Here is a 26,057-nt window from a genome sequence, read left to right on the forward strand (position 1 = left end):
GTGTGGGGACGCCTGGATGTGCGGGACACGTGGAGGTGTGGGGACGCATGGAGTTGCATGGACACACCAAGATGCAGGGATGCATGGAAGGGCAGGGACCCAGGGAGGTGCATTGTTGGACCTGGCCCTTTTCCCCCAAAAAATGTCACTTTTTGCCCCCCTAATTTGAGATGTCTCCCCCATGGTGAAGGTTACCGAATACGCCATGTGTGGTGTGAGACGCAATATTAATGTTAAATGCAATACAATGGTGTGTACATTTATTTTCCCCCATTGTAAACATGTACCTTGGTGAAATGCTGCATTTGTGTTTTGCATTTAAAATGGCTGCCAAGGCTATGCGTTGTGCCAGATGACTGCAGGAGGTTAGCAGTCTAGTTGTTAGGTACCCAGCCACCCCTGCATTTGGAGGGAAAGACTGGCACCCAGGGTGCTCTACTCCTCCCCTGAGCCAGTTAGAACTAGTTTGCCTGTCTGAGGTGGGTTAGCGCTCTAGTTGTCTGGTACCCAGCAATCCCAGCATTTGGAGGGACCTTGTAGAAGCTTCCAGCCTTTCTGGTATAGGGAGAGCAGTAGAGATGTGATGTGCAAAGACAGAGCTGGGACAGGAATGTGAGGGGTCCTGCTGCCAGGGGATACCGCCACTTGGGCCTGTGTGCTGGGCCCTGCACCCATCCAGGACCCCCGTACTGTCCCCAGGGCTTGTGAAGCCCCACTTCAGGAGTTCAGGCTGCCTTGTGGGAGGAGGGCAACGCTGCAGTGGGGATGGTGAAAGCCTACCACCCTGCTTTGATGATGCCCCCACTACCTGCTGACCTGGCCTAGTAGTGCCTACTGCTCTGTCCCTCGGGCTCCTGAAGAAGGAGGGCCCCCCTAGGTCCCTGAAGCTGTTGGGACCTCGCACCACGCAAGCGCTGCGCCAAGAAGCGCCTACAAAGGAAGGAGTGTCGTTGACTGGACCCCTCAGGAGGTGAGGAGTTTTACCCTGGGGCTTGCTGCTGGGACTGTCCACCCCCCCTTTTGCTGTATGCCTGGAAGCGCTGGCCTGCAGGAGACTGCTTCTGTCCCCAGAGCGATGTGACCAAGACTGCCCTGCTGATTGCCTGGTAAGCGCTATAATCTGGGAGCGCTGTACCTGGTAAGCGCTGTGTTGCATGATCCTACAGCGCTGTGTGAGGAAGATTGTGCCCTCAAGGAGCTGTGGGCCGGGAGAGTTTCTGCCTGTTGTGCCCCTGTCAAGCGCTATACTGCCTGGGACTGCAAGGAGCATTGAGCCTATAAGCGCTGGGGCTTGAGAAGCTGTCTACCCCCTAAGCGCCACATTCTTGAAGCTGTGTGTTAAGCGCTGTATTGCCCTGGGAACTGCTGCTGGCCCAAGCGCTGTGAGCGCTGCTGTGTACTCTAAGCGCTGTATCCGGAGGACTGAGCCTCCAAAGCGCTGTGCCGCCTGGAAGCACTTTGGGGCCCCGGAGAACTGTTTATTGTGGAAGCGCTGTGCCCCTTTGAAGCGCTACTGGCTCACCTGTGGCCCTGGTACCCAATCCTGAATAGCGCTGTTACTTTTCACGGCCGCCCCTCCCCGGGAGAACTGTAGCTGGGCCCTGTTAACTCTGGTTGATTTTGTGAGCCCCCCCCCCCAGCTAGAGGAAGGGGGAGAGGAGATTACAGGCCATGCAGGTCCCGGGCCTAGTGTTTTCATGTTACCTGTTCAGGCATGATGCGCTCTTGCGCCTAATGTATATTGTAGGCTGAATATCCTGCTAAAGGTTTCATGCCCCCTGGTAGGTGTTTCCTGCCCCATAATTTAGGCTCGCTCCGCCCTAAGCCAGGTGTTGATGCTAGGTGCGTGAGGTTCTTTTCGCAGGGGATGCTGATGCAAGGGATGCTGGGTTGTCATACCTAATGTGTTATGTTAAGCTTAATGCCTGCTGCCGAGGATTAATGCCTGTGTTTGCCCTGCAATATTGACCCAGTGTTTCATGCATTTCCTGACATTCTTTTCATTTCAACTGGACACTAATGGACTTCCTTAATCCTTTTTCTTACTTCTCCCATTTTTCCTTGTACATAATCCCCCTGGTATACTTTGCTCTGGCGCCAGTTGGCGCCCCATTGTGATTACTGCTGTTATTGTGTTTTACCTTTGCAGGTTGGAGATAATACAACACTTATTCTTTTTCCAACCAGAAGCGGTGTTGTGTCTCTTTTGTGGTGTTTCTGGTGCGTTGTCTGTGGATACTGCGTGGATGCTTTACACATGTCCTCTGAAGTTTGACCTGCCCGCTCTGCTCCATGCTACCCCCTGTAGAATTGGTAACCCCATTTCTAACATGCACGGACCCGTGGAGGTGCGGGACATATAAGGGTGCAGGGAGGCATGAAGGTGCGGGCGCATGGAGGTGCAGGGACATGTGAAGGTGCAGGGACACGTGGCGGTGCAGCGACGCATGGAGGTGCGGGACGCGTGGCGGGGTTTAGAGACACGTAGAGGTGCAGGGACACGTGGAGGTGCAGGGACGCGTGGAGGGACGCGTGGAGGTGCGGGGACGCGTTGAGGTGCGGGACGTGTGGAGGTGTGGGGACGCATGAAGGCCTGAGGATGCATGAAGGTGCACGGACGCATGGAGGTGCAGGGACGCATGGAGGTGCAGCGACGCATGGAGGTGCAGGGACCTGTGGAAGTGCAGGGATGCATGGAGGTGCAGGGACGCATGGAAGTGCATGGACCCATGGAAGTGCAGGGATGCATGGAGGTGCAGGGACGCATGGAGGTGCAGCGACTCATGGAGTTGCAGGGACACGTGGAGGTGTAGGGACACATGGAGGTGCAGAGACGCATGGAGGTGCCGCGACGCATGGAGGTGCAGCTTTCACACAAGTAACACCTAAAAGACCTGACGAGCAGCTCCCTTGTGAGATCGGTTTTAAGGAGGTACCCTTCCTTAAGCCCGGCCTCCTCAGCGATCGCATGATGCTAGAACTGCAGGGTCTGCACCCAGAGGCCCCTAAATTAAACCCTCATTGTTGGATCGACTCAGCATTGTTTCTGTGACACTTTGATCTTTTCAAATACCATGTTTCATCTACCATAAAACAATACACTTGCAGATTTCTATGTAAGGAGTCCTAAATAGTAATCTGTTTTTTCTCCACTACCACATTTGGCTCGACTAACACAAGACCCGTCGCAACAGGCCCAAAGATTCTGCTTGTATCTGTTTTTACTACTGATTTGTCTGTACCGATTTTAATACATTTCATGCAAAAAACATAGTCATTTCTTCAATACCTGCAGCTCTCAGAAGTGAAAGGTGAACTCACCGTCTCTCCATGGCTCCCTTTGTCTCCTTTTGGGCCCTGAAATATATGAGAGAGATTGGTGAGTGCAGAGACGAGCAGCCTTTGCGACAAACAAGCCTGTGAGGTAGGCTTGTGGCATATGTGTCCCTTTCAGGGCCTGTCCGCTCTCTGAGCTCCCAGGTGCCCAGGGACCCCCGTCCGCTCTGCCCTTCGGTCACTCCCCCCGTCCGCTCTGTCCTTCGGGCCCCATAGCTCCCAGGGACCCCCCATCCGCTCTGCCCTTCGGGTCTCTGAGCTCCCAGGAACCCCTTGGTCCGCTCTGCCCTTCGGCTCTCTAAGCTCCCAGGGACCCCCACGTCCGCTCTGCCCTTCGGGTCTCTGAGCTGAGCTCCCAGGTGCCCAGGGACCCCCGTCCGCTCTTCCCTTTTGGCCCCCCGTCCGCTCTGCCCTTCGGTCACTCCCCCCGTCCGCTCTGTCCTTCAGGCACCCCACCCCGTCCTCTCTGTGCTTCGGGCCCCTGAGCTCCCAGGGACCCCCCGTCCGCTCTGCCCTTCGGGTCTCTGAGCTCCCAGGAACCCCTCGGTCCGCTCTGCCCTTCGGGTCTCTGACCTCCCAGGGACCCCCACGTCCGCTCTGCCCTTCGGGTCTCTGAGCTCCCAGGAACCCCTCGGTCCGCTCTGCCCTTCGGGTCTCTGAGCTCCCAGGGACCCCCATGTCCGCTCTGCCCTTCGGGTCTCTGAGCTCCCAGGGACCCCCAAGTCCGCTCTGCCCTTCGGGTCTCTGAGCTGAGCTCCAAGGTGTCCAGGGACCCCCCGTCCGCTCTGCCCTTCGGGTCTCTGAGCTCCCAGGTGCCCTGGGCTCCTCCACACTGCAGCGACGCCCCCGTCCTGCCACTGGCAGAGGGGGCATCTTTTCTGGCAATAACCTCCTTATCACGCAGCCCCCCAGGTCTCCCTCACTAGTGCCATTGGTAACAATATTTCTGGTTGATGCAAAGTCTTTTCACAGATTCCTCACCTTATGAACCTCCTTTCAGGTGTCAGTATAAGTCCAGAAAACTTTCCCCCAGAGGTAGCAGTCCAATGCTGCCATGCAGCTTCTACTGCGCCCCCACCAGCCGCCACCGGATGCATGAGGCCAAGCTGCCCTCGTCCACCATGTGGCAAGAAATGAGGCAGACATAACACAGGCAGAACCAGTGTCTGAGTTAGGAATCTCAGAATCATCTCCGGAATATCCACAAGCCTATGAAGAGGGGGAGATCCTTTGTGGAAGCCGTGTTCAGCGCGCCACCTGTAGCGGTTGACCTCTGTGCAGGCGTGAGGTGGACACTCAGGCCTTCATTGTGAAGGCCAAGCTTTGGAGGACAGCAGAGCCAGCAGAGGTCCCCTGGATCCACCCCTGCGCAGAAAAGAGGGTACCTTTGTTGGGGGAATCTGGATCAGCTGAGAAGGTAGCCTTTGCTGGGAAGGTACTGTCCTGGAATAACCTCCAGCCGCGGTCCGTGCAGGTAACAGTGGTGGGGCCGTGTAAGGGGGGATTCCGAGGTACGACGCCGAGGGAAAATGTATTATTTATTTAATTTTCCCTCTGCATCATCCCTCCGAATCTCCCCATACGCGTCCCCACCGCTGTTACCTGCACGGGCCGCGGCTGACAGCCTCGAAAGGTCCTGCGGTGCTGGTGTAAGTGTCTCAACGGAGATGCTCGGCCCAGCACATGAGCCGTTCATCTCAAAGAGTTGCATGGAGGAGCGGGTCTTTTCCCTGAACAACTGCCTGCCTTCAACGGCATGCCCTTGAGGGTTGCCTCAACATCTCCTGAGAAATGAGTAGAACACATCTAAGCGTGGAGGCTCAGCATGACGCCCATGCGGATGGATCGAACCACGGTGTACGCAAAGTACAAACCACACTCCATGATCTGTTAAAAAGCATCCAAAACATGGTCAGACTACCATCAGGTAACTTTCCAACACAAATCACCACAAATAACCACACCTGAGGACACCTTACACACAACCACAAATACACCATGGAACAAACTTTATGTTGAATACTTAGAAACACAACTAACACCCAACACATATCTTTATACACAATACATTCCATTCAAAACCTCTCAGTGTCTCCTGGAAGCTTTTGATAGCTTAACACCACTAAAACGACAAAACAAGACACAAAAAAAAGCACCCTGGATAAATACAGAACTAAAAAATGTAAAACAACAAATTGCATAAAGAATTTGAAAACATTCTCACTGAATTTCATAAACCTAAATACACAGAAGGAACTCATCCTATTTCTCAAGAATTTACTCAAAGACTGGCAAACCAATACACAACCAAAGCAGGCATGTTGGACTCCTATTTAAAGCAAAGGTAAACCACCAGCACTCAACCATTTCCAACAATCCCCTCCAGGAGGAGACTAACCCAGCTTCTGCATTCCTTCAAACAACTATCAGAAACTGAATTTAAGGATCTTGTCCAAGCAAGCAGGCCAGCGAGCTGCCCCTCTGACCCTTGTCCACCGCAAATCTTCAAGAACATTCTTTAAACTACCTCGGCTGCCCCATCAGCAAGAAGAATTATCAATAATGATTTAACTACAGGAGTCTTTCCAGAAAACTTACTAAAGGTAAACATTTGCCTAAAATTAAAGGCAATAACCCTGGACCCACCTGACCCCGACAACTAGAGACTAATTACAAATGGACCTTTCCTGGGAAAACTGATAGAAAGAGCAGCGTTCGCCCAGAGATCACAATTCACTAAAGATAACGCCATATTTCAGACTTCGAAACGGGATTCCATCCAGGAAGAGGCACAGAATCTGCCCTTGTTGCCATCTGGGATGACCGTAAGAACACAGCTGACCGCAAGGAGGCTGCTGCGCTACTCCTCTTGGACCTCTGGGCGCCTTCAACACAGTTGATCATAACTTTCTGATCCAAAGACTCCACGAAGCCAGCTTAGAAGGGACTGCTCTCGACGGGATCACATCCTTTCTTCAAAACAGAACAAATGTCATCTATACACCCCTTTTTCTTAACCAAGCCGTACTCCACAAAAGCTGGGGTCCCTCAAGGCTCTATCACCGCGCCCAAGCTTTTCAACATCTACATGAAGTCATTACCTGCACTGATCAATCAATTTCACTTCAAGTACCAAAACTATGCATACGACACGCAAATACTCCTTCAACTGCAATGCCCCAAAGACATTGGAAACTCGCCAATTTTCAATTGTCTCGGAGACATGGAGCCATCAATAATTGCAAGCTGCCAAAACTGAAATACTCACATGTGGCGACTGGACAAATTATGAGCCACTCTGGGCCTGGCCAAAGGATCTTGGCCCACCTCCTAATGTATCCAAGGAAGTAAAAAACCTCGGAATGACCATGGACTCCGAGCTATCGATGAATGCTCAAGTGGATAAGTTAGCAAGATCAAGCTTCGTTACCATGAAAACTCTGCGACGCATCTTCCCCCACCTGGGATTTCCACACAAGGTTCAAGACACCATCGCGCTTGTTCTGTTCAAACTTGATGACGCCAATGCCTTCTACCACGGATCATCTTTATCAACTATGAAAAGACTACAACAGATTCTGAAACTACTCCTACATGTAAAGCCACAAACCCACATCTCCCCTGCCTTGGGGACCCTACATTGGTTACCGGTTACCAGAAGATCCACGTTCAAGCTGCTTTGTATCACCACAAAGCGATACATGGAACAAGACCACTTTCAGTAGGAATTTAATCACCAAATACATACAACAAAGGAACCTTCGCTCAAGATTGGCACCTTACCTCAAAATCCCACCAAACAAGAAAAAACCCATGGGTGACACATCCTTCTCTGTTCAAGCAGCCAAACTGCGGAACTTGTCACCCCCAAAGATAAGATCCACGAAAAAAACCCTATCTTCAGAGGACCACTCAAGAGTTGGCTCTCTACTGCATAATCACCATACTCAAACACAAATTTACCGTACATGCCTGTTAATATAAGCAGTTAATTTGATAATAAGTATGTAGTTAGATATGTGCATTTCTTAGTACAAATATATATACTACTTATGGTTTAAAAGTATATAGATATTCTGATAGGTCTGCTTAACAAGTATATATATATATATATATATATATATATATATATTACTTATGGTTCAAATATATTATTTTATGCTCTACATGTATATAGGTCACTGCACAGTTTACATATACGTTATTTGATTATATTCTTATGGGCCTCTGCTTTATTTTTATTTTATGTATCAAAATGTGTAAATATGATCATAACAATCGCGTCTATAAGTGCTTAACTGAAGAAATATTTGGAAAATATATTATCAAATAAACAAATCGCATTTTTTTTAATTATACATAAGAAATTAGCATCATGTGCAGCAACACTTTAAAGTCGAAGTTTCTAACTATTTATCCATACATGTACATATGGAACTACACAATACAACTTTATATCTAATATTTTCCATATACATGTATACCTTTCGATATAGTTATGTATCTATATATTTATTACTCTAATCCCACTGTAGAAAAAGTAAATAAATGAAAAATATTTTTTTACTAATAAACAAATGTAATAAACCCTTCGGCTCTCTCCAATTGACTACTCTGTCTTATCTGATACCTCTGTCCTTATATCCCCGACTTGCACTCTCGGACTTATCCTAAACCTGATTGTACCTCTGTGATCTGCCTAAGACCCCTCTCCCAAGGTTCCACCACTGAGGAGAGGGGGCTCCAAGGTCTCCGTCAGTCGAGGGCGAAGCCACTTTGGGAACTGTAGGTGAACGAGGAGGGTCAGAATGGTAGGGGACGTCTTCTTCTCGTGACGTATGCAAGCCATTCACATTTTGTAAGTCCAGATTCAAGCCAGTAGGGAAGAAGCTTCCGGTCTCTGGCTCGTTGTCTGCTTCGCAGCTTCAATCCTGATCCGGGGCTGTGAGGTCGTCAGAGACAGAGCTGGGCGGATCTCTGAGCCTAGGATGGGGTTCCACCAAGGCTTCGTCATTGAGCATGTCTTTACTTTCTCCTTGGTCACACAGGTCCTTGCGGAGGACTTTGAAGGCAGCATTGAGGTGGGCTCCAAGGACAGGGTCAGCATCAAGGGAGCCTCTGGATGAGCATAGGACAGCGCCTGGACAGGCTTCGACTTCTTCCGAAGCGCAGGGACTGGAGCTCCAGGAGGCGCAGCATCAGGAGGTCATGGGGGGGCGGTGGGGTCCTATTGGAGTCACCACGCCCACACGATTACGCTCATCCTGGGGGGAGTGGCCAGAGGAGCCATTCTGAAAAGGTCCAGCATTGCCGGCCAGCAGGCCACGACCCTCGCAGGGTCAGTCAATGGAGCTGGGAACTCGGCCTTTTCAGTGTTGGATCGTTCCTGACGACAAGAACGAGTCTGGGGTATGGATTCGAGGCACGAATCGTCTCAGGAACAGGACTGTTTCCTCAAGGAAGAGGACGAGTTCTCCTTCCTGTAGTGTTTTTTGTGGGAAGATCTTTTGGGGAATCATTCCGTGTCAGAAGACTTTCCTGAAGGTAGGGGTCACCTTCAGCTGTCTGAGAGTCAACACTTCCTGATAACCATCAGGTTCATCAAATCCCCCAAACAACCGGCTTTGAAAGCATGTTTCAGCCTAAACATCACATGCACGTCATGTGGTGTAAGGAAACAGGCTTTTCGCAGGTTCATCCCCCACTTTTTGCCCCCATTTTGACTTCTAGGCACTGGTGTAAACGCTCTGGAAGGCCCGAGACCCGCTAAACTGGACTCAGAGCATGTGTGCATGTTTAACTGACTTGTCCCTAATTGGCACAGCCTAACTTACTTGTACTTACTACATGGTACCGGGGTACCTAGGGCCTCTACGCGAGAGTGTCCTCCTGGGACCACAGCACTTGCTGTGCCACCCTCAATCAATCAATCAAGGCATTTATAAAGCGCACTACTCACCCGGAGGGTCTCAAGGCGCTAGGGGAGGGGGTTCCCCTACTGCTCGAACAGCCAGGTCTTGAGCTGCTTCCTGAAGGCGAGGTGGTCCTGGGTCAGGCGGAGGTGGGTCGGGAGGGAGTTCCAAGTCTTGACGGCGAGGTAGGAGAAGGACCTTCCCCCTGTGGTGGCTCTTCGGATGCAGGGGACGGCGGCGAGGGCATGGCCGGTCGATCGAAGCTGGCGTTTGGGAGCGTAGAAGTTGAGGCGGCTGTTGAGGTATCCTGGGCTTTGGTTGTGTAGGGCTTTGTGTGCGTGGGTGAGGAGACGGGAGGTGATTCTCTTGTTGACCGGGAGCCAATGCAGATCTCTCAGGTGTCCGGAGATGTGGTTGCGACGGGGGATGTCCGGGATGAGTCGTGCTGAGGCGTTCTGGATCCGCTGGAGCCTCTTCTGGAGTTTGGCGGTGGTTCCGGCGTAGAGGGAGTTGCCGTAGTCCAGGCGGCTGGTGACGAGGGCCTGGGTGACCGTCTTCCTGGTCTCGGTGGGGATCCACCGGAAGATCTTTCATAGCATGCGCAGGATGTTCAAGCACCCTGAGCGGAGCAAGGTAAAAACATGGCAAGGCCAGTTTTTAAACTGCTAACTCGACTTTGCCATTTAAGGTAAAGCCAAAGCCCAAACCTTCCTTTTACATATATGTAGGTCACCGCTAAGGGAGGCCTCTCCAGCCTCAACGAAGGGTGCTATACATTAGAAAGTGGAACAGGTACTTCAACAGTAGTGGTTTGTGAACGTGTGAACTGATGCCCATGTCGCAGCCTGGCAGATCTCCAAAAAGCTGCACGCCGTGCTCAGCGCAGCGGTAGTAGAATGAGCCTGTATGCCTTCTGGAGGCGGTTTTTATGCACAGGACAATCCATCTAGAAATGGTTGACTTCTGCACACCTTTATCCATCTTTGCCCCAGAGAAACCCGCAGCAAGGGTCCTTGGTACGATCAATATAAAAGCCAAGAGCTCTCTGTGGATCCAGGCGATGAGGTATTTCTACTTCTTTAGATGGATCAGGCGGAATCAAGAATGCACAGACCCATGAGGAAAGGTGTTACAACTCTCAAGAGGAATGAGGTTTTAGGTCTGAGCACGAGCTTATCCTGGAAGAAGTAGGTACACAGCTGTTGGACAGACAGGCTCAACGCCATGATCCAGTCTCCTGGATCCAGACAGACAAACCTTGGGCCAGAGAAAGCATTTTGAACTTGTCCTTCCCGAGAAAGAAGTTCAGAGGGCGAGGATCGAGCAGAGGCCTCCGTCTTTATTCGGCACCAGGAAGTATCCTGAATAACAACGATTCTTGATTTCTGATACCGGCTACCTCTCTATGGCTCCCTTGTCCAAGAGAGCCTGAACCTCCCCTTGCAGAATGGACCAGTCGTTGTAAGGTAGGAGGCATATTTGGAGGGCTGGGGAGGATGTATACGTTGTGAACAATTTGGAGCACCCATCTGTTGGATCTGATGCTCTGCCTCCGTCGGAGATAAAAGGAGATCCATTCTCCTACCAGGTGACTTTGTGCAGTCGAGGGCAACTTACAGTGGTTTTTTTTGGCTCTGGGTTAGGGGATTCGGCAGTCCACGGGCCCTTAGCAGCTGGATCCCCAACCTCTGCCCAGGAGATCTGGTGTGGCCTATGCTGGGGTCCTCTGTCATAGCCTAGAAAGGGGAGTCATTGTTAGGAGAATGGCCAGTAGGAGGCGCCAGCCCCCGGAAGTGCACTGTTGCTTTTTTCTCCTTGAAGTGCTCCAGGGTCGAGTCTGCCCTATCTCCAAAGATAGGGATTCCATCGAACGGCGTGTCCATTAGGGATTGTTGGTTATCGCTGGAAAATCCAGTGGGGCGAGTCGAAGCATGCAGTCAGTGGCGTCCAGACCAGAGCAGATGACGTATTTTGCGTTGTCATGACCATCCTGTATTATTTATTGTATGCTGGTCTGAAGTTCGTCTGGGACTGTTGTCAAGATGTTGGCTACTATGTCCCACAACGCAAGCGAGTATCGTCCTAGGAGGCGGCTTGAATTCACCAGCTTGAGGGCGAGGTTGGCTGAGAATAACATGCGTTTGCCAAATGCCTCCATGCTTTCCGACTCTCGGTCTACTGTTAAGAGTAGGGTTGAGCGTGCTGGTGGAGGCCTGGCTACCAGGCTCTCAGGATTTGGAGGCTGCAAGTCTTAATTGTGCACGCCTACGCTGCCTGGCTATTTGGCTATAAAATCCTGGCATTCCTCAGCTGTCTGTGTCCTTGAAAACTTATTAAAAGGCAGGAGGCGTGCCCGTGAGGTCTCTCCTGGCTGCAGGACTTCAGTCAGGATGTTTATTTTGACGCCCATAGTCTGTAGTTGTAGGTCTAAACCCTCTGCTGCTCTTCGCAAGTCCATAGCAGAGGAGGCGGACTCTTCCGCTGAGTGGACAGCACTAGGAGAGGGGAGACCAGTGTCAAGTGAAGTCGCAAGAGACTCTTGTAGGTCCAAAAAGAGATTTTTGTCACTGTCTGATTGAGAAGTATCATCAGCGTCATTGTCTTTTTCAGGAAACCTATAATTGAGAGGCAGAGAACCCGGATCGGAACAAGCTAAGGGTCGAGTGGGATGTAATGTCGGCCAAGTTTACAGCAGATTTGCTGCTGAGTCTCAAAGGACTACTGGCTCTCCTCCGACATTGGTGGCATCGCTGCCGGCAGCGATGCTCAAGTCCCGGCAGCTTATAGAGGGTGTCAGGTAGGCATCAGCCCTGGGGTCGGTGCTGACTCTGGGCTAGGACCAAGAGGCACGGTGCACGTCGGGGCAGATCCACCAGAGGTCGACTGACTGGAGGCCCCTCAGGGCCACAGGGGTCTGGTTGAGTACTGAAGTTCTGCTGCATGTGCTCTTTGAGGGCCTGGACCTGCTGCAGTGACGCCAATGGACCTGGAAACTCAGAATGAATCGGAATCAAAGCCAGGATCGGGTCCGAGGTAGGAGGCTGAGACCGTGACTTGGAGTTAAACCGGGGGCTGAGGAACTCCTTGTGATGGGGCCGCAGGAATGAGAGGGGCTGTACCTCATCTCCTTGTGTTTCTTCTTCTTTGACTTACCTGATGGCTTCCACCTGGAAGAAGAGCGTTAGTGGGATCAACCTTGGAAACACGAATGTACCTCTGGTCTCGACTTCGAGTGGGGCAGAGCCTTTCAGTGATGCTCCGTGATGTAGAGCTTGGCTTTGGGGTCCAGGGTGGTTTTCTGATTCATCTAAGCGCAGTTGTCGCACAACGCCAAGTCGTGTGAGGATCCTAAACACCTGGACAGACCGCTTGAGCACCCATCCCTGACATTTGTTGTGGCAGTGCTTGCAAGGTTTCAACCCTCTTGTCTTAGGGGGGACATGTTCCTTGCACACTGGCAAAACTTTGCAAATTTGGTCCGTCACACCGACAGAATTGACGGAAGGAGCCCAGGATCCATGCTGGAAGGCACAGAAATAAAGGAACAGACATCAGCAGGCAAAGGTAGCGACCCTGACATTACATCGGGGCAGGAAGGATATGACGCAGAGCAGCACGATGCCACCTACCAGCGTGAGAAGCAATTGTTGAAGATAATTCTCTGGATCCAGTCTGGAGCCTGGTGCGTTCATAAAGTGAGGAATCTGCAGTTAGAAGTATCCATCAGAGACACCTCATCCCAACGGATGCGCCTCACACAGCCCCTTCCAGACACTTTGCCCCAAAAGAAGTGCCTGATACTCCCTCTCAGATATTTCTACTCATTAGATATGTGCAATGTGAGGGCACTGGAGGTTGCAGCTACTTTTTAGGTGATGCATTCGCTGGAAGCTGGGAGGAAAGTGTACAAGGAGCAGGTGGAATCCACCTCACCTTGGAGAAGTGAATTGTTCTCTCCCTGAGGCTGCCTGAAGTTGGAGCTGTGAGAGTTCCATTGGAAGACCTGACCTTGGAGCTGTGAGAGTTCCCATGAAATACCTGACCGTGGAGCTGTGAGAGTTCCTGACCTTGAAGCTGTAAGAGTTCCATTGGAAGACCTGACCTTGGAGCTGTGAGAGTTCCATTGGAAGAACAGACCTTGGAGCTGTGAGAATCCTGATGGAAGACCTGACCTTGGAGCTGTGAGAGTTCTTGACCTTGGAGCTGTGAGAGTTCCTGACTTTGGAGCTGTGAGAGTTCCATTGGAAGAACAGACCTTGGAGCTGAGAGAGTTCCCCTGGAAGACCTGACCTTGAAGCTGTGAAAGTTCCCCTGGAAGACCTGACCTTGGAGCTGTTAGAGTTCCATTGGAGGACCTGATTTTGGAGCTGTGAGAGTTCCTGACCTTGGAGCTGTGAGAGTTCCATTGGAAGACCATACATTGGAGCTGTAAGAGTTCCATTGGAAGACCTGATCTTGGAGCTGTGAGAGTTCCCATGGAATGCCTGACCGTGGAGCTGGGAAAGCTCCCATGTAAGACTTGACCTTGGAGCTGTGAGAGTTCCTGACCTTGGAGCTGTGAGAGTTCCCATAGAAGACCCCTGACCATGGAGCTGTGGAAGTTCCCATGGAAGACCTGACAGTTGAGCTGTGAGAGTTCCCGTGGAAGACCTGACCTTGGAGCTGTGAGAGTTCCTGACCTTGGAGCTCTGAGAGTTCCATTGGAAGACATGACATTGGAGCTGTGAGAGTTCCCATGGAAGACCTGACCTTGGAGCTGTGAGAGTTCCTGACCTTTGAGCTGTGAGAGTTCCATTGGAAGACCTGACCTTGGAGCTGTGAGAGTTCCCATGGAAGAACTGACCTTGAAGCTGTGAGAGTTCCCCTGGAAGACCTGACCTTGGAGCTGTTAGAGTTCCATTGGAGGACCTGATTTTGGAGCTGTGAGAGTTCCTGACCTTGAAGCTGTGAGAGTTCCATTGGAAGACCATACATTGGAGCTGTAAGAGTTCCATTGGAAGACCTGATCTTGGAGCTGTGAGAGTTCCCATGGAATGCCTGACCGTGGAGCTGGGAAAGCTCCCATGGAAGACCTGACCTTGGAGCTGTGAGAGTTCCTGACCTTGGAGCTGTGAGAGTTCCCATAGAAGACCCCTGACCATGGAGCTGTGGAAGTTCCCATGGAAGACCTGACAGTTGAGCTGTGAGAGTTCCTGTGGAAGACCTGACCTTGGAGCTGTGAGAGTTCCTGACCTTGGAGCTCTGAGAGTTCCATTGGAAGACATGACATTGGAGCTGTGAGAGTTCCCATGGAAGACCTGACCTTGGAGCTGTGAGAGTTCCTGACCTTGGAGCTGTGAGAGTTCCATTGGAAGACCTGACCTTGGAGCTGTGAGAGTTCCTGACCTTGGAGCTGTGAGAGTTCCATTGGAAGACCTGACCTTGGAGCTGTGAGAGTTCCATTGGAAGACCTGACCTTGGTGCTGTTAGAGTTCCATTGGAAGACCTGACCTTGGTGCTGTGGGAGTTCCTGACCTTGGAGCTGTGAGAGTTCCATTGGAAGACCTGACCTTGGAGCTGTGAGAGTTCCCCTGGAAGACCTGACCTTGAAGCTGTGAGAGTTCCATTGGAAGACCTGACCTTGGAGCTGTGAGAGTTCCATTGGAAGACCACTGACCTTGGAGCTGTGAGAGTTCCAATGGAAGACCTGACCTTGGAGCTGTGGGAGTTCCTGACCTTGGGGCTGTGAGAGTTCCATTGGAAGACCTGACCTTGGAGCTGTGAGAGTTCCCATGGAAGAACTGACCTTGAAGCTGTGAGAGTTCCCCTGGAAGACCTGACCTTGGAGCTGTTAGAGTTCCATTGGAGGACCTGATTTTGGAGCTGTGAGAGTTCCTTACCTTGGAGCTGTGAGAGTTCCATTGGAATACCATACATTGGAGCTGTAAGGGTTCCATTGGAAGACCTGATCTTGGAGCTGTGAGAGTTCCCATGGAATGCCTGACCGTGGAGCTGGGAAAGCTCCCATGGAAGACCTGACCTTGGAGCTGTGAGAGTTCCTGACCTTGGAGCTGTGAGAGTTCCCATAGAAGACCCCTGACCATGGAGCTGTGGAAGTTCCCATGGAAGACCTGACAGTTGAGCCGTGAGAGTTCCCGTGGAAGACCTGACCTTGGATCTGTGAGAGTTCCTGACCTTGGAGCTCTGAGAGTTCCATTGGAAGACATGACATTGGAGCTGTGAGAGTTCCCATGGAAGACCTGACCTTGGAGCTGTGAGAGTTCCTGACCTTGGAGCTGTGAGAGTTCCATTGGAAGACCTGACCTTGGAGCTGTGAGAGTTCCATTGGAAGACCTGACCTTGGTGCTGTTAGAGTTCCCTTAGAAGACCACTGACCTTGGAGCTGTGAGAGTTCCAATGGAAGACCTGACCTTGGAGCTGTGGGAGTTCCTGACCTTGGAGCTGTGAGAGTTCCATTGGAAGACCTGACCTTGGAGCTGTGAGAGTTCCCCTGGAAGACCTGACCTTGAAGCTGTGAGAGTTCCATTGGAAGACCTGACCTTGGAGCTGTGAGAGTTCCATTGGAAGACCTGACCTTGGTGCTGTTAGAGTTCCCTTAGAAGACCACTGACCTTGGAGCTGTGAGAGTTCCAATGGAAGACCTGACCTTGGAGCTGTGGGAGTTCCTGATCTTGGAGCTGTGAGAGTTCCATTGGAAGACCTGACCTTGGAGCTGTGGGAGTTCCCATCGAAGAACTGACAGTAGAGCTGTGAGAGTTCCCCTGGAAGACCTGACCTTGAAGCTGTGAGAGTTCCCCGGGAAGACCTGACCTTGGAGCTGTTAGAGTTCCATTGGAGGACCTGATTTTGGAGCTGTGAGAGTTCCTGACCTTGGAGCTGTGAGAGTTCCATTGGAAGACCATACATTGGAGCTGTAAGAGTTCCATTGGAAGACCTGATCTTGGAGCTGTGAGAGTTCCCATGGAATGCCTGACCGTGGAGCTGGGAAAGCTCTCATGGAAGACTAGACCTTGGAGCTGTGAGAGTTCCTGACCTTGGAGCTGTGAGAGTTCCCATAGAAGACCCCTGACCATGGAGCTGTGGAAGTTCCCATGGAAGACCTGACAGTTGAGCTGTGAGAGTTCCCGTGGAAGACCTGACCTTGGAGCTGTGAGAGTTCCTGACCTTGGAGCTCTGAGAGTTCCATTGGAAGACATGACATTGGAGCTGTGAGAGTTCCCATGGAAGACCTGACCTTGGAGCTGTGAGAGTTCCTGACCTTTGAGCTGTGAGAGTTCCATTGGAAGACCTGACATTGGAGCTGTGAGAGTTCCCATGGAAGACCTGACCTTGGAGCTGTGAGAGTTCCTGACCTTGGAGCTGTGAGAGTTCCATTGGAAGACCTGACCTTGGAGCTGTGAGAGTTCCTGACCTTGGAGCTGTGAGAGTTCCATTGGAAGACCTGACCTTGGAGCTGTGAGAGTTCCTGACCTTGGAGCTGTGAGAGTTCCATTGGAAGACCTGACCTTGGAGCTGTGAGAGTTCCATTGGAAGACCTGACCTTGGTGCTGTTAGAGTTCCATTGGAAGACCTGACCTTGGTGCTGTGGGAGTTCCTGACCTTGGAGCTGTGAGAGTTCCATTGGAAGACCTGACCTTGGAGCTGTGAGAGTTCCCCTGGAAGACCTGACCTTGAAGCTGTGAGAGTTCCATTGGAAGACCTGACCTTGGAGCTGTGAGAGTTCCATTGGAAGACCTGACCTTGGTGCTGTTAGAGTTCCCTTAGAAGACCACTGACCTTGGAGCTGTGAGAGTTCCAATGGAAGACCTGACCTTGGAGCTGTGGGAGTTCCTGACCTTGGAGCTGTGAGAGTTCCATTGGAAGACCTGACCTTGGAGCTGTGAGAGTTCCATTGGAAGACCTGACCTTGGAGCTGTGAGAGTTCCCATGGAAGAACTGACCTTGAAGCTGTGAGAGTTCCCATGGAAGACCTGACCTTGGAGCTGTGAGAGTTCCTGACCTTGGAGCTGTGAGAGTTCCATTGGAAGACCTGACCTTGGAGCTGTGAGAGTTCCCATGGAAGAACTGACCTTGAAGCTGTGAGAGTTCCCCTGGAAGACCTGACCTTGGAGCTGTTAGAGTTCCATTGGAGGACCTGATTTTGGAGCTGTGAGAGTTCCTGACCTTGGAGCTGTGAGAGTTCCATTGGAAGACCATACATTGGAGCTGTAAGGGTTCCATTGGAAGACCTGATCTTGGAGCTGTGAGAGTTCCCATGGAATGCCTGACCGTGGAGCTGGGAAAGCTCCCATGGAAGACCTGACCTTGGAGCTGTGAGAGTTCCTGACCTTGGAGCTGTGAGAGTTCCCATAGAAGACCCCTGACCATGGAGCTGTGGAAGTTCCCATGGAAGACCTGACAGTTGAGCCGTGAGAGTTCCCGTGGAAGACCTGACCTTGGAGCTGTGAGAGTTCCTGACCTTGGAGCTCTGAGAGTTCCATTGGAAGACATGACATTGGAGCTGTGAGAGTTCCCATGGAAGACCTGACCTTGGAGCTGTGAGAGTTCCTGACCTTGGAGCTGTGAGAGTTCCATTGGAAGACCTGACCTTGGAGCTGTGAGAGTTCCATTGGAAGACCTGACCTTGGTGCTGTTAGAGTTCCCTTAGAAGACCACTGACCTTGGAGCTGTGAGAGTTCCAATGGAAGACCTGACCTTGGAGCTGTGGGAGTTCCTGACCTTGGAGCTGTGAGAGTTCCATTGGAAGACCTGACCTTGGAGCTGTGAGAGTTCCCCTGGAAGACCTGACCTTGAAGCTGTGAGAGTTCCATTGGAAGACCTGACCTTGGAGCTGTGAGAGTTCCATTGGAAGACCTGACCTTGGAGCTGTTAAAGTTCCCTTAGAAGACCACTGACCTTGGAGCTGTGAGAGTTCCAATGGAAGACCTGACCTTGGAGCTGTGAGAGTTCCATTGGAAGACCTGACCTTGGAGCTGTGAGAGTTCCCATCGAAGAACTGACAGTAGAGCTGTGAGAGTTCCATTGTGGAGAAGTGTGGCTCACTGGTTAGAGGAGGCATACCCTGAAGCAGAGGTCAGACCCGGGACCAGGGTTCAATTCCCGATGCGGCAGGGTCTGAGCCCAAGTGTCCACGGACTCGATAATTCTCACTTCGGTGCCTACTCGAATCACGGGGCCACACTCTGCAACTCTGGGCAGTAGCTTGCTTAATCTCCACTACGGCCCCCCCGCGGCGGGATGCCTGGCTTTCACCTTGGGGACGCCCAGTACGGGTTATCTCACAGGGAAAAGATAGGACGGGTTCCCAATGCAAGCGCCGAGATGCCCAAGGGTAAGTCGAGCGCTATATAAGAACACACATACATACATATATAAGAACACACATACATTGGAAGACCTGACCTTGGAGCTGTGAGAGTTCCATTGGAAGAACAGACCTTGGAGCTGTGAGAATCCTGATGGAAGACCTGACCTTGGAGCTGTGAGAGTTCTTGACCTTGGAGCTGTGAGAGTTCCTGACTTTGGAGCTGTGAGAGTTCCATTGGAAGAACAGACCTTGGAGCTGAGAGAGTTCCCCTGGAAGACCTGACCTTGAAGCTGTGAAAGTTCCCCTGGAAGACCTGACCTTGGAGCTGTTAGAGTTCCATTGGAGGACCTGAATTTGGAGCTGTGAGAGTTCCTGACCTTGGAGCTGTGAGAGTTCCATTGGAAGACCATACATTGGAGCTGTAAGAGTTCCATTGGAAGACCTGATCTTGGAGCTGTGAGAGTTCCCATGGAATGCCTGACCGTGGAGCTGGGAAAGCTCCCATGGAAGACTTGACCTTGGAGCTGTGAGAGTTCCTGACCTTGGAGCTGTGAGAGTTCCCATAGAAGACCCCTGACCATGGAGCTGTGGAAGTTCCCATGGAAGACCTGACAGTTGAGCTGTGAGAGTTCCCGTGGAAGACCTGACCTTGGAGCTGTGAGAGTTCCTGACCTTGGAGCTCTGAGAGTTCCATTGGAAGACATGACATTGGAGCTGTGAGAGTTCCCATGGAAGACCTGACCTTGGAGCTGTGAGAGTTCCTGACCTTTGAGCTGTGAGAGTTCCATTGGAAGACCTGACCTTGGAGCTGTGAGAGTTCCCATGGAAGAACTGACCTTGAAGCTGTGAGAGTTCCCCTGGAAGACCTGACCTTGGAGCTGTTAGAGTTCCATTGGAGGACCTGATTTTGGAGCTGTGAGAGTTCCTGACCTTGGAGCTGTGAGAGTTCCATTGGAAGACCATACATTGGAGCTGTAAGAGTTCCATTGGAAGACCTGATCTTGGAGCTGTGAGAGTTCCCATGGAATGCCTGACCGTGGAGCTGGGAAAGCTCCCATGGAAGACCTGACCTTGGAGCTGTGAGAGTTCCTGACCTTGGAGCTGTGAGAGTTCCCATAGAAGACCCCTGACCATGGAGCTGTGGAAGTTCCCATGGAAGACCTGACAGTTGAGCTGTGAGAGTTCCTGTGGAAGACCTGACCTTGGAGCTGTGAGAGTTCCTGACCTTGGAGCTCTGAGAGTTCCATTGGAAGACATGACATTGGAGCTGTGAGAGTTCCCATGGAAGACCTGACCTTGGAGCTGTGAGAGTTCCTGACCTTGGAGCTGTGAGAGTTCCATTGGAAGACCTGACCTTGGAGCTGTGAGAGTTCCTGACCTTGGAGCTGTGAGAGTTCCATTGGAAGACCTGACCTTGAAGCTGTTAGAGTTCCATTGGAGGACCTGATTTTGGAGCTGTGAGAGTTCCTGACCTTGGAGCTGTGAGAGTTCCATTGGAAGACCATACATTGGAGCTGTAAGGGTTCCATTGGAAGACCTGATCTTGGAGCTGTGAGAGTTCCCATGGAATGCCTGACCGTGGAGCTGGGAAAGCTCCCATGGAAGACCTGACCTTGGAGCTGTGAGAGTTCCTGACCTTGGAGCTGTGAGAGTTCCCATAGAAGACCCCTGACCATGGAGCTGTGGAAGTTCCCATGGAAGACCTGACAGTTGAGCCGTGAGAGTTCCCGTGGAAGACCTGACCTTGGAGCTGTGAGAGTTCCTGACCTTGGAGCTCTGAGAGTTCCATTGGAAGACATGACATTGGAGTTGTGAGAGTTCCCATGGAAGACCTGACCTTGGAGCTGTGAGAGTTCCTGACCTTGGAGCTGTGAGAGTTCCATTGGAAGACCTGACCTTGGAGCTGTGAGAGTTCCATTGGAAGACCTGACCTTGGTGCTGTTAGAGTTCCCTTAGAAGACCACTGACCTTGGAGCTGTGAGAGTTCCAATGGAAGACCTGACCTTGGAGCTGTGGGAGTTCCTGACCTTGGAGCTGTGAGAGTTCCATTGGAAGACCTGACCTTGGAGCTGTGAGAGTTCCCCTGGAAGACCTGACCTTGAAGCTGTGAGAGTTCCATTGGAAGACCTGACCTTGGAGCTGTGAGAGTTCCATTGGAAGACCTGACCGTGGAGCTGTTAGAGTTCCCTTAGAAGACCACTGACCTTGGAGCTGTGAGAGTTCCAATGGAAGACCTGACCTTGGAGCTGTGAGAGTTCCATTGGAAGACCTGACCTTGGAGCTGTGAGAGTTCCCATCGAAGAACTGACAGTAGAGCTGTGAGAGTTCCATTGTGGAGAAGTGTGGCTCACTGGTTAGAGGAGGCATACCCTGAAGCAGAGGTCAGACCCGGGACCAGGGTTCAATTCCCGATGCGGCAGGGTCTGAGCCCAAGTGTCCACGGACTCGATAATTCTCACTTCGGTGCCTACTCGAATCACGGGGCCACACTCTGCAACTCTGGGCAGTAGCTTGCTTAATCTCCACTACGGCCCCCCCGCGGCGGGATGCCTGGCTTTCACCTTGGGGACGCCCAGTACGGGTTATCTCACAGGGAAAAGATAGGACGGGTTCCCAATGCAAGCGCCGAGATGCCCAAGGGTAAGTCGAGCGCTATATAAGAACACACATACATACATATATAAGAACACACATACATTGGAAGACCTGACCTTGGAGCTGTGAGAGTTCCATTGGAAGAACAGACCTGAGGGGGGTAACATTTTTGAAAAAAGCAACAGGAGAAGGAGATTGGCTGAAATTGACATGAGAGAGATAATTATTTGTTTTTTTTAGCAGAATGGTAAAGATTATATATATATTTTTTAATGTTTCGGTTAAGGTGTTTAGCCTGGAATGTTGTGGGCCTTAAAGCAAGAATAAGAGAGTTACTGGGGCAACTTGGCTACGATGTAACAATTTGTTCTGCATTAAATGCTTCAATTAGAAGGGTTGCTATTCTCAAAGATAGACGACTTAGAGCAGAAATTCTTAAAACCGCTTTAGATAAAGGTGGCAGATGGGCTATTGTGCAATTGTCTATTGAAAATTGCAAATATGTATTCTGTGTGGTTTATGGGCCAAACTCAGATGATTCCATTGTTTTCGATCGACTAAATATGGAACTTTTGGATTGGGAAGGGGAACTTCTTATTATGGGAGATTTTAATTGTATAATGGACTACGAGCGAGATACTACCAGGCACGGCGCTTTTCATCGTATGCGCAAATCACGTGCCGCCATTTTAGAAATAGGCCGCATTCATAATATTAGGGATATCTGGTTAAGTATCCATCCCAATATTGCTGGGTATACCTTTTATTCTGTGCCTCATAAACTATGCTCTCGCATTGATATGGCCTGGGCGACTGACAGTATATTGAACACTAGCTCCATGAGATATGTCCACGGGTCACTTCAGACCATAAGCCTATTCTGCTCACGTTTAATACTCCACAAATCCATCAGGGCCCGAGGATGTTTTCCTTTCCTAGACACTTATTATCAGACACAGTGTTCATCTCTCAGCTTAAGTCACATCTCACAGAATTGATCAAAATTAATCTCAATTCCACTTCATGCAATACAGTATGGGATGCTTGTAAGGCCAGTATAAGGGTTCACCCAACCATTTGTCTTTAGACAGAATTCCGAGCGCCGGAAAACAAATAAAATGCTGACTACTAATATTCTATCGCAAGAACAACTATTGGCTGACGCTTTATATTCAGGCTCCCCCAATACGGTCGAACTGGGGTTAAAGCTAGTGCACTTAAAATCAGCTATGAAAACAATATTCAGGGAAAAAAGCAGTGCGAAATTACACAAATTTCAAGTTTCTCAATATGAGAGTGGAGATTAAATTGGGAAAATCCTGGCCTATGAAGTTGCGGATGATAGAGCTAATACTCAGATTTAAAGTCTAAAAGGCTCTAATAACATCACTTATGATCAGCCGGCACAGATATTTGAACAATTTGTGGAGTTTTACAGTGCCTTATATACTCCAGAAAACCACCCTAGTCCGGCTAGAATACAAGATTATTTAGATAGTAATATTAAAGAAAACAGAGGTACACCCGGGTTAGACCAACTGTCGGATCACATTAGCCTGTTAAGAGATTAGGCAAGCTTTTTCTTTTACATACCATTGGGAAAAGCGGCAGGGGAGGATACTTTACCATTAGAGATATATAAAATCTGTATTGACAAGCTATTACCCCTTTTTCATCAGGTAATTAGATCTATTGGTGAAAATGGGAAAGCCTGGAGCTCTTGGAATATTGCCAAAATGATTTTTTTTCTGAAAAAGGGTAAACCTGCCGATGAGTGTGGGTCATATAGACCCATCTCACTCATAAATACGCACACCAAAGTATTTGCCAAAGTTTTGGCCACTCGACTGGTTCCATTTATACCGAAAATAGTGAATCCACAGCAACATGGGTTTGTAATTGGAAGGGACACCACAGCCCATATCAACATGGCTATAACTGTCTTTGATATAGCAGAGACAGATTCCACCCCACTCGGTATGATATTGTTGGACGCTGAGAAAGCTTTCGACCGAATGGTGTGGGATTATCTCGGGTCTGTAATGACTACTATTGGCTTTAATGATCAATTTGTAAGGTGGATTTGAGCCTTATATCATAATCCCATAGCGAGAATTAGTTATTCAGGTTTGATGTCTCCAACCTTTGCCATATCCCGGGGCACTCGACAAGAGTGCCCACTGTCACCCCTGCTGTTTGCGCTCTCAATGGAACCATTTCTCTATGCCTTACAGATGCAGCCCCAAATAATTCCTTTTAGATCCGACTCTCACTTCTTGAAAATGACAGCATATGCAGATGACATAGCTATCTACTCCACGGATGTGGCAGAGGCATTACAGGGGATAACCACCGAGGCCGGTAGATTCGGAGCTGTGTCTGGATATAAATTAAATATAAACAAAACACAAATAGTTGCGAATTACAAACCTGTGGAATCAATATCAGGGATCTGTAGGATTGTTACCTACCTGGGTGTCAAAATCTCATCTAAAATCAGTGAGGTAATTACAATTAATTACAAAACTTTATTAAAAGCACCTGCTCTGTTATGAAAAAAATGGTATAAGCTTCCCCTAAATATCATCGGCAGGATCAATTTGATCAAAATGAAGGTACTTCCCAAATTTCTTTACTTATTTCGGTCCATTCCGTTATCACTTAGTAACTCTTTCTTTAAGAAACTTGACGGGATACTCAGTAGTTTTATTTGGGGATCCCGGAAAGCTCGTAGGTCCATGGCGCTACTTAAGGGCTCTTTAGATAATGGTGGGCTCAATTTCCCCGATTTTAAACTATGTTTTGGGCAACTTTTCTTGGTCGTCTACGCAGCCTACTCAATATGGATATTCAACTTTATTTTCATACATTCATGTTAAATTCTGGCTCTAATATGTTTCTGTTAAGAGTCAATGACCCCAATTACTTCAAAAAGGTGAAATTCAAGACCGCTAGAGATACAGTTGAGATTTGGTCTAATATCTTGGCATTTTGTAAAACCTCTTTTTTCATCCTAAATTGTTGTTATGGGGTAATCCGGGACTCCCTAGCATTTTTAATGACGGTATGGCAAATATTTGGTTTGCTCATGGCATTAAAACTTTAGGGGATCTATATGGCATTCACGGTTTTCTGGACTTCGAGACATTAAAAAATGTATACAAATTGACAGAATCAATGAGATTTAAATATATTCAAATTTATGATTTTCTTATACGCAAGATGAAAGTGCCTTAAATTGTGGATACTGACATATAGAATTGTTTTTACTCACTCAAGAATAAATCTTTAATTAGTGAAGGTTACAAATGTCTTAATGCTTATAAAATCAGTGACTGTTCTAAATTAGCGGAGAAATGGAGCAGTAAGCTGGTGCTTAACATAACTCCTAATAAGATTGCTGCCTCTTTATGTAATATTAACAATCTCGTTTAATCTTCGAGTTTAAGACTACAGCAATTTAAAACCACATGTATGCTATATTATACACCTGAAAGGATCTCCAAGTGGTCTACAAATATCTCTTCTAGTGACCGTACTGAATGCCCCACATGTGATTTAGTGACGACAGATCTAGAGCATATGCTGTTTTCCTGCCCGGTTCTGACTGAGTTTTGGTGAGCTCTTGACTAGATCCTGAAACAAAAACTGGTTAGATCGCCCTCACTTACTGCATCAACAGTATTATTAGATATACACACCGTCACTATTCCGCAGCAAGCTTTAGTACCTATTTTCTTGTCATGCGCTAAAATAGCTGTTGCCCGAGCCTGGATCTCCCCGAAGCCCCCTCATATCATGGAACGGTGGTCATTGGTTAATGAAATTCACTCTATGGAGCATGCTTTGGCTAGATTAAGTGGTGTTCGATCATTAATGAAATGTGATAAAATCTGGGGCACTTTTATATAAATTTTGGTAATAATACTGAAAAACTAATAGGGCAAACACCCCTTTGTCCCTTTTTCTTTTCCTTTTTAGATAACATTTTGAACATCTCACAAATAATTGATTATTAGGCTTTATCCCGAAACGTTCCCCTCTTACAATTATGTTGTGATTTATATAATATTGATCTGTAAAGAAATGATTTCCATTCTGCTACATTGTCTACTTCTCCCACCTTGGTACGTTTTGTTTTGTTAAATTGTATTTCTTCTCATGTTGTCAATGTGAGAGTTCCCATGGAAGACCTGACCTTGGAGCTGTGAGAGTCCTGATGGAAGACCCCTGACCTTGGAGCTGTGAGAGTTCCCATGGAAGACCCCTGACCTTGGAGCTGTGAGAGTCCAGATGGAAGACCCCTGACCTTGGAGCTGTGAGAGTTCCCATGGAAGACCTGGTCTTGGAGCTGTTAGAGTTCCCATGGAAGACCTGACCTTGGAGCTGTGAGAGTCCTGATGGAAGACCCCTGACCTTGGAGCTGTGAGAGTTCCCATGGAAGACCTGACCTTGGAGCTGTGAGAGTCCTGATGGAAGACCCCTGACTTTGGAGCTGTGAGAGTTCCCATGGAAGACCTGGTCTTGGAGCTGTGAGAGTTCCCATGGAAGACCTGACCTTGGAGCTGTGAGAGTCCTGATGGAAGACCCCTGACCTTGGAGCTGTGAGAGTTCCCATGGAAGACCTGGTCTTGGAGCTGTGAGAGTTCCCTTGGAAGACCTGACCTTGGTGCTGTTAGAGTTCCCATGTAAGACCTGACCTTGGAGCTGTGAGAGTTCCAATGGAAGACCTGACCTTGGTGCTGTTAGAGTTCCCTTAGAAGACCACTGACCTTGGAGCTGTGAGAGTTCCATTGGAAGACCTGACCTTGGTGCTGTTAGAGTTCCCTTAGAAGACCACTGACCTTGGAGCTGTGAGAGTTCCATTGGAAGACCTGACCTTGGAGCTGTGGGAGTTCCTGAACTTG

The 26,057-nt window shown here is 49.6% G+C and overlaps 1 protein-coding gene across 1 annotated transcript in view; it reads right to left on the minus strand.

Moving 5' to 3' along the window:
* Window positions 1–26,057, minus strand: part of COL27A1 (collagen type XXVII alpha 1 chain) — a 1,047,548-nt gene that overhangs the window by 107,452 nt on the left and 914,039 nt on the right. The window contains exon 49 of the mRNA XM_086924958.1: window positions 3,322–3,357. Within this exon, the coding sequence (XP_086781084.1) occupies window positions 3,322–3,357 (36 nt within the window). The remainder of the gene's footprint in view (window positions 1–3,321; window positions 3,358–26,057) is intronic.

Source organism: Lissotriton vulgaris, chromosome 5 (genome assembly GCF_964263255.1).
Source record: "Lissotriton vulgaris chromosome 5, aLisVul1.2, whole genome shotgun sequence".
In the NCBI taxonomy this organism is placed as follows: Eukaryota; Metazoa; Chordata; class Amphibia; order Caudata; family Salamandridae; genus Lissotriton; species Lissotriton vulgaris.